At 32.7% G+C, this 14223-nt stretch overlaps 2 protein-coding genes across 2 annotated transcripts; one reads left to right on the top strand and one right to left on the bottom strand.

Annotated features, from left to right (window-relative positions):
* The first annotated feature begins 680 nt into the window (after window positions 1-680).
* On the top strand, window positions 681-10210 carry LOC111048754. The gene is made up of 3 exons (XM_039426720.1): window positions 681-876; window positions 6829-6898; window positions 7837-10210. The coding sequence occupies exons 2-3, from the start codon at window positions 6875-6877 to the stop codon at window positions 9832-9834; spliced, it is 2022 nt and encodes a 673-aa protein (XP_039282654.1). The 5' UTR covers window positions 681-876; window positions 6829-6874; the 3' UTR covers window positions 9835-10210.
* Window positions 10211-11986: 1776 nt separating this feature from the next.
* On the bottom strand, window positions 11987-12607 carry LOC111048750 (14-3-3 protein epsilon). The gene has a single exon (XM_022334704.2). The coding sequence runs from the start codon at window positions 12605-12607 to the stop codon at window positions 11987-11989; it is 621 nt and encodes a 206-aa protein (XP_022190396.2).
* Between the last annotated feature and the right edge of the window lie 1616 nt (window positions 12608-14223).

Here is a 14223-nt window from a genome sequence, read left to right as displayed (position 1 = left end):
CTGGTGGGTGACCCTTGCCAGTCTCTTGAATGTGATGCTTCCAGGTGAGGCCCGCCGCAATCCACGCCACTCCAACCCACGCCGTGGGATGGTTTGTAAACCATTGCTATAGAATTATTCATAATTAATCAGCTGACAAGTGGATAATTCATTGCATGTATCAAAAAAATGTTTGGAGAAGCCTAGAAATGGTTTACAAAATATCCCACTGCGTGGGTTGGAGTGGCGTGGATCAGGGGTGCCCATCCCCCCAATGGTCCATGTCGCAAAATTCCCCCCCAAAATTTTTAAAATTTGGTATCCATTTAGGTACTTAAAAAATTTATATTGAAAATCCCTCCCCCGCATTTTTCCTAGTTTTCTCCAAAAATCTCCCCAAAATTCAGCCTCGTGACGCAACTTGCGACATCAAAACATGCTGTGGGCAACCCGGCCCTGGCGTGGATTAGCGTCGATCTACTTTGCGGCTGGCCTTATTCTTGGATCGATGGTGATCAATTCAGTGAAGCCAAGCAGTGGCATAGCAGTCTATGAATACCATCGCACTCGTCCTTTCTTTACGCATTCGGCAAGAGTGTGGCGCCGGCATAACACGTTAACAGCGCTTGCTCAGTAATTTCGCAAGTGAGATAGTTCAAGTGAAAGTTTCAAAGTTAACCTAAATTTGTTTTTTCTTTGTTTTTAAAGTATTTATAAATACAGAGGATAGAGGAGTAGGAATAAAGGAGTAAAATTTGTCAATTCATTGACTGCTCAATTTTATTATGTCTAATTTAATATATTTCTATACTGTTTCCTAGAATACTAAATGTATATTTTTCATTCTGGCTTTATTTATTTGTAATGACATCATAAAATAATAGAACAAACTTGAAAGTAAGTGATGATACAAATACGTCTCAACATTCTAAACATCTTTATAGGCTATTTGTAAATTATGCATAAGTTCTTAAAATGTATGTATTTAAGGTTAGGTACTTATTTTTATTTATAAAATAACATCATAGTACCCTTCTTTTGAAGTTTTTTAATATAAAATAAAAGATTCAAAACACAAATTAAACAACTAGTTTTAATGCTTTACAACTTCTTGAGGTTTTAAAATCTACTGCTATATGATGTTGTTCTATAAATATGCATAAGTTATACTGTATATAGAATGTAGTAGTTTATTATAGCCATAAGTGGTAGTGTGCAGGCGTCTACAAAATTAGGAACGCGTCCCTGGGATATGACTTCTGGTATAGGTATAGGCCTAATATTTTCATATACTAGAGATAGGCCCTGTGGTACCTACACCCACCTTTATTGATACTCTATTTGTTATGTATTTTATTACATGTTCATATTTCAAAACATTAGGAACTAACCTGGTAATATGGTAGGATAGGACTAGGGTTGCCTCCTTTTTTATGAAAAATAAAGTACATTGGTAATCACAGGCCAAAAATGTTACATTAGGTTTAAATGAAGTACACATGTCATTTTACCTGTATATTCATAAAGTTCTGTTAGCACAGTTCTTTGTGGTATTCTTATATACTCACAAGAATACACATTATTAACTTGAATATCAGTGATTACTATTCAAATCCATGATAATTATCCTATTGATAATTACTAATAAGAGAATAATTCGATTTATCCAAATAAGAACAGGGTAGCTTGGAAAGTTATTGATTACATACTGGTATGAAGAAAATAATCATAAATAGATAAATCTTTTTTTTTTTTGTTACAAAGCACATGCTCTTACAGTTGAATTGTATTTTTATGAAAAATAAAGTACATTGGTAATCACAGGCCAAAAATGTTACATTAGGTTTAAATGAAGTACATGTCATTTTACCTGTATATTCATAAAGTTCTGTCAGCACAGTTCTTTGTGGTATTCTTATATACTCACAAGAATACACATTATTAACTTGACTATCAGTGATTACTATTCAAATCCATGATAATTATCCTATTGATAATAACTAATAAGAGAATAATTCGATTTATCCAAATAAGACCAGGGTAGCTTGGAAAGTTATTGATTACATACTGGTATGAAGAAAATAATCATAAATAGATAAATCTTTTTTTTTTTTGTTACAAAGCACATGCTCTTACAGTTGAATTGTATATTATAGTATCACAGAAAAAGACATTATAATCTATTCCATTTAATCCAAAAAAGTTTTAGAGCTGGTCTTCTAAATTCAAAATGTAAGTTATACCGTACGCCTTGAAAAATGCATAGTATTGTTGCTCTTCAACAATTTAATCAACTATTGCAAAATAATTCGAGGTACACACGATTATGAAAATTAATGCAAAAAAATCACCCCTTTGGTAAAAGCCTGAGATATGTGTACTTCTAAAAATGCAATTTTGACTGATTTATTGAAAACACATTATAAAAACATAAAGCACCTTTATTTATATAAAATAAATAAAGGTTTTAGCTTATTTAAGCCATTTTCAAGTTCAAATAAAAATATAAAAATAAATAACAAAAGTATTGACTAATTTATGTACATATTATGACTATCCTCCATATGATCTATTTCTTGGTTTGCATAATTTTATCAAAAGTGGGATTATTTAAATAGAATTGAATGATATTTATTAGTTTATTCCTATTTAATTTTGCTGTAGTTTAGATATGAAAATCTTCTTTTAAATTTAATTTACTGCTTTTGCCTCCAACGTTTAATCATTCATATCAATATATTCATGGTTTTCTTCTATCAAATGCTCTACAAGGCTGATTATTGAGTGGTATTTTTTGATTTTAGAGCTTGAATGTGCTGGAAAAATAAATAATGGGTGCTTCATGTTTATATAACTTTTATAAGTAACTTAGCCCATGCAAATAAAGTAATTTTGAATGAATATTCAAAATAAAATATACATGAATATAATGAAATAGAAAATGAGTTTAATAATGAAATGCCCTGGTAACGTATACGTATTTGGTGGAGCAGTGCGTTCAATTTGTTACGGTACCTGCTACTTTCTATCAGTAAAAATGTCTATTTATTTGAAATCTGACAGTCTGCGCCATTCTACTAACTTGAAATTTCTTGATTTCATCGTGCTTTATTATATAGTACTTTATTGAGCAAAATAAAGTATTTTTGCGCACTTTATCTTGCTTACAAAGTATAAATTACAAGACCTCCAAATAAAGTACAGTACTTTATTATATGAAGACCTGAAATAATTAATGATCAAAGTGCCATTTTCCACGTTCCGAGATAATGAGGGTTTTCTCACAGTAAGTATTTATTTCAATCAATTTAACTTTTTGATCAAATAATTTTGTAAAATGCTCCTAGTATGAGTGATATCTCCTTAAAATTCCACCCCATTTTAGAGATTTTAATTTTTCAAATCTGTAAATCAAAACCGATCAATGTCCACATTTATCAATGGAAATAATGATTTAAGTGCCACATGCATAATATTGCTATCTAAGTACCACATTTTTCCTCGGTCTTATAAAATAAGATATATTATATTATTTATAGCGTTATTATTCAGCGTTATTAATCATGAAAAAGCCGTTAGGCTTGATGTTGCTGTAGTCTATTTTTTGATCCAAGAAAACAAAACAAAGCTATAATTTAATGGGCCAGCTAGAGTCTAGGGGGCTATAAGAACTCTCATCAAATCGAATTTTAGTATTGTTTATTGTGCAGAAATAGTATTAATTATAAAGGAAAGAACCAAACAAAATCAAAGTTTTTTTGTCAAAATTTTTAATAAACTTAGTCTTTCATAGCTCACCTATAATGTTAGATGTTCATAGAACTCTTTGTGTCTTTGCTCATTCAGAAATGGTATCATACTCTTCAAATCAGTCTTTTTTGCTTCTGATAATTGGGAAACACACTCAAGTCCTGGAAGGTCAATGTTCTTGATGTCCTCAATAGAAATGCCTGGTTTAAAGACATTGACTGTTGTCCATTGTTCGAGTTCATTGAACGTTTTTTTCACTTTGATTTTCCCAGGGGATGATGCCTCAATTTTCAACCATATTAATTTAGAGATGTTGAGCTTTTTGGTATTCAAAAATTTGTCACAGCATTTTTTGAAATTGAAAAAATCATTATCTTCCATCATGTTAACTACAAAGGGATTTTTTTCACGAACAGTTTCAATCATTTTTTTCAAGTCATGTGGAACGTAGCACATAGAAACACGTTTCCTTTTTTCTATGACCGCAAAATCGCGGTCGCAGTCAAGAAAAGTATGTCCGGCTACTAGAAACTTGTGTTGCACTTCTTTGTATACACCAATTGCTGTGAGATAAATCCATAAAAAGAGCAGCATCTGGTTTTTATTTTGCCCAGCGCAATTGTCACTCCAGGCAATCAAGGTATCTGTTGGGGTAACATTTTTCAAAACGTTTAATAAACATGATGCCACTTCATTGCCTCCTCTGCAGGATTGGCCTTCATGTCACAATGTCATAATGGATAATGCATTGTGAAAGTGAGCCCCTAAATTGTAAGCAGAAAGGTGGCGTAGATAGTACATATTGCTATGAGTTAAAGTTGGCAATGAGAATACTTGCTGGAGATCGAGAGAGAACGCATTGGTGTTGCTATTAATTCTTTGAGCATTTTTACAATCTCCTTGTAATTGTCTTCTGGCGTTTTCAGCCTTCAAATGATGCAGTTTCAGTCTGGTCTGGCTCTCCTTTTTTGCATCCCCTGAAGACGATGCAATAGTTGCATTTAAGAGGTCACAAGTAGCACAGGTATCTGTCCTAGTTCTTTTGAATGACAGGTTGGGGAATTTTTTCTTGAAGGTATCAAAATAAAAACGTTCTGAAACATGAGAATTCGGAAATTTTTCTTTAAAAGCTTTGAATAATCTACTGATAGATAAGATCTGGAGACAAGTATTCTTTCTGAGATTTATTGCGTCCATAATGACTAACCTCCCTTGGTATTGAATTAATATGTTCACACACTAAGTTCTCATCCTGTACCGTATATTTACGATGTTCAGTCCTATTGCCTCTTCTCTCGGTGTACATGGGATTGCCTGTCTGTTTCAACTCCATCAACGTTTGCACTCTCTTAGGAACTAGATCAAAGATCTCTTGAAATGTTGACCGACAAACCTGGACAATTTCACCTTCACCTTTTGGAATTGTATAGATAGCAGTAGCTTGGCGCCTACTGTTTTTCGGATCATCATAATTTCCATTGCGTCTCCTTTTGACTGGCTTAACAGTAATAAGGCCGATGAGGTAGTTTTGTTGCTGGCAGAAATCAGCTTTATAAAAATCTTCAAATAAAGTCAGCTTTTGTGGATGTGAGATGTCCTTGCAACTATATCTACACTTACATTTCACTTGTGGTGGTGGAGGTCTTCTAGCTGCAACCAAAACATTGTTTCTCATTGAATATTCTAGACCACTGTTTCTTCTCTTCTTTCTCTCATTGGCTGCTCGTCCTTCTCCCTTCTTTCTTCGTTTAGTTACGTTTTCACTCATTTTACACTATTGAATAATATAAGTATCAAATTATTGAATTAAACAATACTATTATGAACACTCACTACAACAAAACGAACCAATAGTAGAACATAACCTCACAAACTAAGATGATCCAGTGCCACCTAGGAACATTCGGCGCGAGGAACAGTTTTGGCGCGAGGCACTTAGATCATTATTAACTTTGCGCTGCAGGGAACATAGAACTGACGCATTCTTTCGGCAACTATCTGAACTAATAGGAAAATAATTGGTACTTCAATCATAATACACATTAAGAGGCCGGGTTCATAGATCAATAATCCGGGGTTAACTAAAAAATGACACTTAGACCATAATAATTTACTTCAGGTGGCAAACCTAGATAGGACCTGAAACTATCAGTTAGCATCCTTCTCACCCAAGAATTATTGAAGTCATCTGTGCTTGCAAAGTCAATCCTTTTCCATGGCATGTATCTGTTTATCATGGACAGTACTGTATAATATAAATTGGAAATGGGACAGTTTTGGGCATGAGCCTGTTGTGAATTTCCTCATGTCAAGTATTTGTACACAATGTGAATAAATAAATATTTATCACACCCCAGGCAGCTGTGCATTGGTTAAATCTTCCTCAATCCCTCGCTTAGTTGCTAACCTCTTGTCAGCTCGATCCTCCTCTTGTAAAATTATATGAAATTTCCATATCTAGCAGAGCTGTCAGCATTACCACACACATCTGTTCTAGAGGGTGAGCATGACCCATCCTTAAGTCTGGCCAGATCATCAGTGTACCACTCTAGGTCTCCTCCTTAGCACCTAGTGGTAGTACGGCTTGAAAATTTCAGAAAAGAAAAAATATAATTTTCCAAGGAAATAATAAAGAAAAACCTGCAAATAAACTTTTGTAGAAAAACCTCATTCCAGGATGTAGTGGCCAAGACACCTTTGAAGTGTTCAAGGGCCAATTTATGCACAGGTCTTCATCAAACAAGTATTGTCTGTTTGCCACGTAGAGAGACTTGTGCCTCGGTTGATGCTGGGAGGAAGCAGGAAGACATTCAAGTAGAATAGTCATCCCCATGTGGCTCAGTCACATTTGTGCTGCAGTTGAAGGCTAATCGCAACGTTGTCAAGGCATATCATCCTTCTTGTAGGCTTAGTGCAGTCCAATGTTATTGATTGTATCCAGATGAAGTGACTTTTGTCAATGCAATTATTTTGTTTATGACAGCAAAATATTCTTGATTCTAAAAGTGAATTTTTTAATGAATTCAATTGCACTTCCCATTATCTTTGATTCTGTGTATGTTGCATAGTCAAATTAATTAAAACTTATAATTTTTTTAGGGTTTGAAACGCTGGAATTCGATTTTGAGAGCCATTCATAGAAATCATGTCTACGGGTCGAACTCGAACGGTTGGTATTTCAAATGTTATAAAGATATGTGATTATACACAGAGAATATAAATTAAATTCCACAATGTATCAAATAAACGTTACTGCATATTATACTAATTTTAAAATCATGTCAAAAAAAATTTTATGCAAGGATGATGCCCACATAAGTAGCCTACTTGGCTTCTATGTTGGGGATGGAAAAGATCCACAGTTTTAGTTAACTGAGAAATTATTTAGTAGCGCATAACTGATAACACTTCAAAACTAGCGGTCACCCATTTAACGGGAGTACTGAGACCATGTCTCTCATATAGTCTGAGAGATTAGATGGTAAGCTGATTAATCATCTCCACTAAGTGGTGTGTTTATTGATTATAAAGTTGGTAAGAGCATGAAAAAATTTATTGAGAAGAAGAAGGTGGAAAATGACCTCCATTTATATGTTCTCAATTCATTTTACTTTCTAATTCAAGTATGTAGATTGTTAGGCGGAAAATTGTATACTATTTACTGCATTATTTGTTTACTTGAAGAATTTTTATTCAAGAACCGTCAAATAATGGAGATGATTGAGAGAGACAGACCAGGCTAATCCCAAAAATGTTCCTCTCCCAATTCTTTATTAAATAGGTAATACGGTTGAAAATAAAATTGTTAACTTCTAAATAAAACACAAACATTCAAAGTTCAAGATATTTTAACTTGAAGAATGATAATCTGAAAGGTTTAAATTACAAATTGAAAGTCCTTAATTAGTTTAAACTTCAGAAATGTCGACCCTGAAGTCGAACAATTAATTACTAAACATATTACACTTAAACTTTAAAATAAAAATCTATTATTTCTATTTTAAAGATTATGTATACATTTACTGAATGTCCAAATACATAGCAAAGTAAGTAGGCTATACAATATATTTTTTTCAATATCACCGTGACACCCTCCTATGTTTACAGAAAGTACGGAAAGAATTGCGATGTGAAACAACTTTGAGAGATAGAGCAGAAAAATATCAGAGAAGCATATCCGAAATATTTGGAGACAGGCAGTTCGACACTTTTCCCACAACTTATCTTCGAGGAAAAGTTGCATTTGCTCTGTTTGGACCACCACCTTACAACGAACTTACTTCTGAAAATGTTGAAGTTGTCAACAAACTTGTGAGCCATATTAATTTTTTAAATGAAAGGAATAACTTTACTAGCAAAACCTACCTGGGATACACTTTTGTACATTTGCGTTATAAAGACAGCAATGTAATCGATATTCAGGTTTTGTTCAAACTACGCTCGCCAAACTATCATATTTCAAGTGGATGTTTGTTTGTTGATTTGAATTGCCGGACATACAATAGTTGGGCGGATTATTTGAAGGACAATTGTTTACCCAAATGTGATATGTGTTTTCCAAAAGATGGCGAGTACTCATTAAGGAATTTTAGCATAGAGTTTGGCGAATCGCCTGCATGCAAATCAAGCAGAATGAGTGGTCCAACCAGTTTGCTGAGGGACATCATTGCCTCAGGAATCACTCTAGCAGCGCTGGCCTTAACAAGAACAGGAGGATCATTGGGATCGGCAGAAACCTACATTACAAAAAACCCTTTCGCCGTGTACCCACAAACTTCAATTTACGGCTGCATGCCTACGGCTACCTGTATTATTCCAAGTGTAGGAATGGTCAGCGTACCATCAAGCTCCATTAACAAAATCAGACAAGGTAATCTAGACGTCACTGATACACAAAAGTTCATACATACTTTCCTTTTCTTTTTCAATGAATCATTATCAATTGAAGCTGCTAAAAGGCTAATTAGTAAGATAGCTTCTTTGATTGATTCGAAGAATGGATTCTATTTTTCCACAAGAGGAATTCCATTTAGTCCTTTGAAAGAAGTGAGTGAAAACAGTGTTAGTGAAGCAAACCTCAACAGATTGCTCAGTATTGTGAAATACAGCATAAAATCAATGTTATCTGATGTTCAATTGTCGCATTTGGATACTGCTGTCTATAAAATGGTGGATACTACATTACGAATTTCAAAACAATCAATCACTCTACAAGAAGGTTATCAAGACTTGTCAGAGGCCTACAAATTCCTCTGGTCTAAGTTTGAACAGTCAGTTGAAGAAGCAAGACCTAAAGTTGAATTTGGACCTTGGACCCACGATACCATTGAAAACTTATTAAAATCCAATCCCGATACTGCAAGAGAGCTTCTTTTGCTGGCTCATGACGTCATTGAATATTGTGGAGTAGAAGACACTTCAGATTTATTCATGAACAGAATTTATTACGTTATTAACCAAAACACTGATAATTATTATTACGAACTTACGGCAGTTGAGCTTTTGAAAAATGCTCATTTCCTTTGCTACAAGTTGAAAAAGATATTTGATTCTGAAATACTTGGTTACCAAACATCTTTGGATTCAGAAAAACAACGTTATGGTAGCAACTTTGATTATGCTAAATTCATTCAAGAACGCAACATTTCAAGTGATGTTGATCTCAACTGTTTCTTCCTCAATGAGGCAATAAATAATCTACTAAATAACGTCGATTATCTTGAAATGTATCAAATTATAAAGGAACCAAATTCCAACCGTGTAGAACTAACGTTAATAAAATATCGCGAAATGTATAAAATTATAGACGAACTGAATGCCCACGGTGTAGATACAATTCTAGAAACAAACAGTACCAAACACTTTTTATTCAAAGGCCCTCGGGGTCAGGCATCCCTCACTGACAAACAGTATTGGAAAATAGCCCATGATTTATCAGGTTTCGACTTCTATGTTGATAATGCATCAATTCAAAGGCTGGGAAATTTTGTCTTTATTGATCCCAATGATGAGAATCAAAATAATAAATTGATTTTTTACAATAGCAAACGAGAAGATTCGGTTGCAGGCCTATTTTCAGTTATAAATATCAACCAACATAGTTAATACAACTCATGGTCTGATGTCATACTGTAAATAGCTTGCATATTACACAAATATCTAATTCTATGTTATTTAACAAACACTTTTATTTTAAACTCATAACATAATGTTATTCAACAAACACTGTTATTTTAACACTCATAACATAATGTTATTTAACACTTCAAGTAAATAGTAGAACCTTAAAATAATTTTAGACCTTAAAATAATTGAAAATGGGGTGTGCAAGTCATATGACATAATGCAACTTCCATCTACTTGTCAAGTTGAATCATGAATGTAAATTTCAGATCAATTGCATTTTATGTATTAAAATATAAATAATATGTAAATAATAAGCTATTTTGTTTAAAAATCTAATTAAACATGAAAAATCTTATGTGTTCTGAGTATATTATTGCCTGTGTTTTATAGACTATTTCTTATTGTATTGGAAATTCAATTTATTTTATGGGAATGAATTTTTTTTTCAAGTACACTGTTTACGGTTTCATTAGGACGTGACATATAATTTATTCATATAGTAAGATTAATTTTGGCAGCGTTGTTTGAATGAAAGCAATGTTGTTATTTATAGTAATATTGCAAACAATAATAATTTATCTGTATTTTGGACGACACATCCAGAGGAGTTTATTTATACAGGGTGTCCCACGAAAGGTGTAACAGCCAAAGACTGTTGGATGCTGATATGCTGTTGGATGACGCAATGATTATAACAGCTGATTTTTATTTCTGTGTGTGGCCTGCTCACAAATCTTCTCTCATAAGGATTACATGTTAACTTTGAAGGACCGTAGGATAGAGTCCTGAATAAGTCGGATTATAAATTTGATAGGCCATAAACCTGGTCGTGAACATAACGAACACAACTAAAAAAAATCATCAAATTCGGTGTACACATAAAAAAGTTATTGAACGTCAAAATTTGAGGCTCGTTTTTTTATTTATATAGGTTTATAAAAATATGTAATCTTTTTGAATATACAGAGTTTTCCACGAAAGGTGTAACAGTCAAAGACCATGTATTCTACATTAAATTTTCAACAAAAAATGTCTAGTAGAATTTTCTTATATCGACCTTAGTTTTCGAGATATATTGATTTTTCGATATTTTTGAAAAACGTCAATAACTAGAAAACTATCAGTCAAAATCTAATTCCAAATATATGGCTGGAGAAAGGAAGAGATTTACAATAAGATTCATATAATTTGTTCCTTTATTTCACTTTTTTTAACTTTTTCCAACTCAACAAATGTACTTTTTCAGCTTTTAACGCTCATAAAAAGTTCAAAAACGTCAAACAAAGGAAACAATTATATAAATATTATTGAAAATTTCTTTCTCTTTCTAACCATGTCCTTGGAATCAGATTTTGACTGATAGTTTTCTAGTTATCAACCTTTTTTCAAAAATATCGAAAAATATATATCTCGGAAACTGAGGTTGATATAAGAAAATGTTACTGGACATTTTTTGTTGCAAATTTAATATCGAATATATGGTCTTCGGCTGTTACACCTTTCGTGGGACACTCTGTAGATTCAAAAAGATTACATATTTTTATAAATCTATATAAATAAAAATCGAGCCTCAAATTTTGACGTTCAATAACTCTTTTATGTGTACACCGAATTTGATTATTTTTTTTAGTTGAGTTCGTTATGTTCACGACCAATATAATTGGTCTAATAATTAAAATAATTGTGATGTCTTCGGAGTTTAAGATTAATTGATTTTTAGTAAATTATTTATTTTGCAGTTGGATAATTATAAATAAAATCCATTAAAATTAATAATTGGAATAATATGAATAATAGCATCTGCTATTCAAAACCAATAAGCAAGAAGCAAGTGGATGCAAAATGCCGCATCGCGCCTCCTCAGGTTTGCATCCAGCTTAAGTTTGTCATGAAATGCATTAACTATTTGGCGGTACGAAGTTCGCCGGGCCAGCTAGTTTATAAATAAACTCCGCTGATTGTGAGGTCCAACATCCAGAGAAATTATTATTATTAATTTAGCACATGTTTTCAAACAGTAAAAATCTGATACTTTTCTAGCTGTACTTAACTTTTTGATCAAAACTGAGATTATTGACCAAAAAGGACAAATTAAAGAAGAATTTTTTTTAAATTCATTTTAGCTTTTATTTCAAGTATTTTCTTTAGGTTCTTTTACAATTACATCGGCTAGCCATAGCATCAGATTATCATTCATAAGCTGCAGAATGAGTGTTGCGTCTTTGTACAACCAGTCAGTTAGATTGTTGATTTCTTGAATAGCTTCATGATAAGCAGCACTGCACATACGACAAGCTCGGTGCGGAGAGTTCAAAATTTCATACAGAAAAACCGAAAAATTCAAAGCCAGACCCAATCTTGTCGGATGACAAGACGGCAGTTCAAGAACTGCGATTTCACTAGCGCATTTGTAGGCATCAATCGCCTGTTCGACGGCGTTTTTCTTGTAATAGTTGTTCGAAATTTCAGCTACATACCTCCAGTGATCGCCTTTTATCCTCAGATAAAAAACCGAGTTCTCCAGATCTACAGCGGACGGCAAAAGGAAATTATCCAGGAGACCTATCACTTCTATACACAACATCTGAATTTCTTTAGCAGCGTTTTTCCTCAAACCGCTAATAACTTCAAAACTCTTACCGTTTGCTTCATTTTTGGCAGAGTTGTTGAGGATTTGTAGACTGGAACGACGTACAGTTACTTCATGTTTGTAAGCGGTTGCCAGGAGATTCCTCTCCTCAATATTGAGCATTAGACCTTCAGTAATTAATTTCTTTAATACATCAATCACATCACTGTACCTCTCAGCCTGCTCTGCAAGTTTTGCTTTAAAAATTTCATTCCTGTCACACATTCCAACAACACAAAGTTTGGACAGTTCTGTTTCATAAATTCTATCCACCAATAATATTGTCAATCAGATTAATCTCTAATTAATAAGCTTTTTAATGGACGGATTTTAAAAGTAGGTAATTACTGTAATTCGGGTTTGATAGATGTTGTAGTCCCAAGTTCTAAAATAAATAAAAATATATAAATCTGTACGATACAAAGTACCTACTTATAATAACTTAAAAAATAGTTGTCTTGAAACTATTTCCTTAAATTATAATTGAAAGTATATCTACCCTATATACTTCTTATTCTTCTTGAAATCTAAATCACAGAATCTTGTTGTTGATAACAAATTTAACTGGACTTTTATAGCCTACCTTGTTTTATTCATTTATACTACCTATATATTTATTCTTCATAAATTATTTTTTATCTAATTTAAGTAAATAAATTAATGTTGAAGGTGTTTTAGAATATTAACGGCCAGTCTTCTAAATTGACGAAAGATGAAATTGTTATTTATAGTACGATTTATTCCTTAAGAAGCATCAAACACGTGATGTAAATTGAAAGATTAAAGCGTTTAGATCAAAGTTATTAACAAAATGTTAATAGCTCAATCCTTATAGATTCTATTAGATTGAACATAATATTATCATACACATGATGAACATGTGTGTTTGTCAATTTCCGTTCAATCTAATAGAATCTATAAGGATTTATTTTTATTAACATTTTGTTAATAACTTTGGTGGGCTAAAGTGCACGTCCAGTGCCAACATACCTGTCATCAAATTTTTGGTTGGGATCGATTTAGTATGTTATTTTGAGCACAAAATCACAAAAATTAAAAGGCGCTCACTATTGTTTTTAAATAAACTAAGTTCAAAGTAGCAGAACTTTACATGCATTTAACCTATAAGTAGCAACCATAAGTAGCTAAGGTTAGGAAAACTCAGATTAGGAATAAATCATAATTTGATGATTTCAATAATCAATATGGCTGCTACTCATAGGTTAAATGCATGTAAAATTGTGCTACTTTGAACTTAGTTTATTTAAAAAACAATAGTGAGCACCGTTTAATTTTTGTTATTTTGTGCTCAAAATAACATACTAAATCGATCCCAACCCAAAATTTGATAATAGGTATGTTGGCACTGGACGTGCACTTACACCACTTTGGTGTAAACGCAGATTCAGAAATCGACGAAAGTTTTCTCCATGAAACATGAAATAATCGTTATTTGATAGGTACGATTTATTCCTTAAAAAGCATCAACACTTGATGTAAACATTAAATGTATTTCAAATACGATGTTTTCATCAATATTTTAATATCTGGCGAATATTTATTACAAAAATACTTTTGCTTCAATAGAAATACCAGCAATGATAAGTTTACTCTGTATTTTAATTTTCAATAGTCCTAGTGCTCACTTTGGCCACCAGACAGGAATTTCAAAAATATTCCTAGTTCTTAACAAATGAATAATAGGACAGAAAAATGTTACACTTGCAAACAAAACCATG

This window comes from Nilaparvata lugens, chromosome 4, assembly GCF_014356525.2.
Source record: "Nilaparvata lugens isolate BPH chromosome 4, ASM1435652v1, whole genome shotgun sequence".
Lineage (NCBI taxonomy): Eukaryota > Metazoa > Arthropoda > Insecta > Hemiptera > Delphacidae > Nilaparvata > Nilaparvata lugens.
This window is presented reverse-complemented; position numbering and strand designations above follow the sequence as displayed.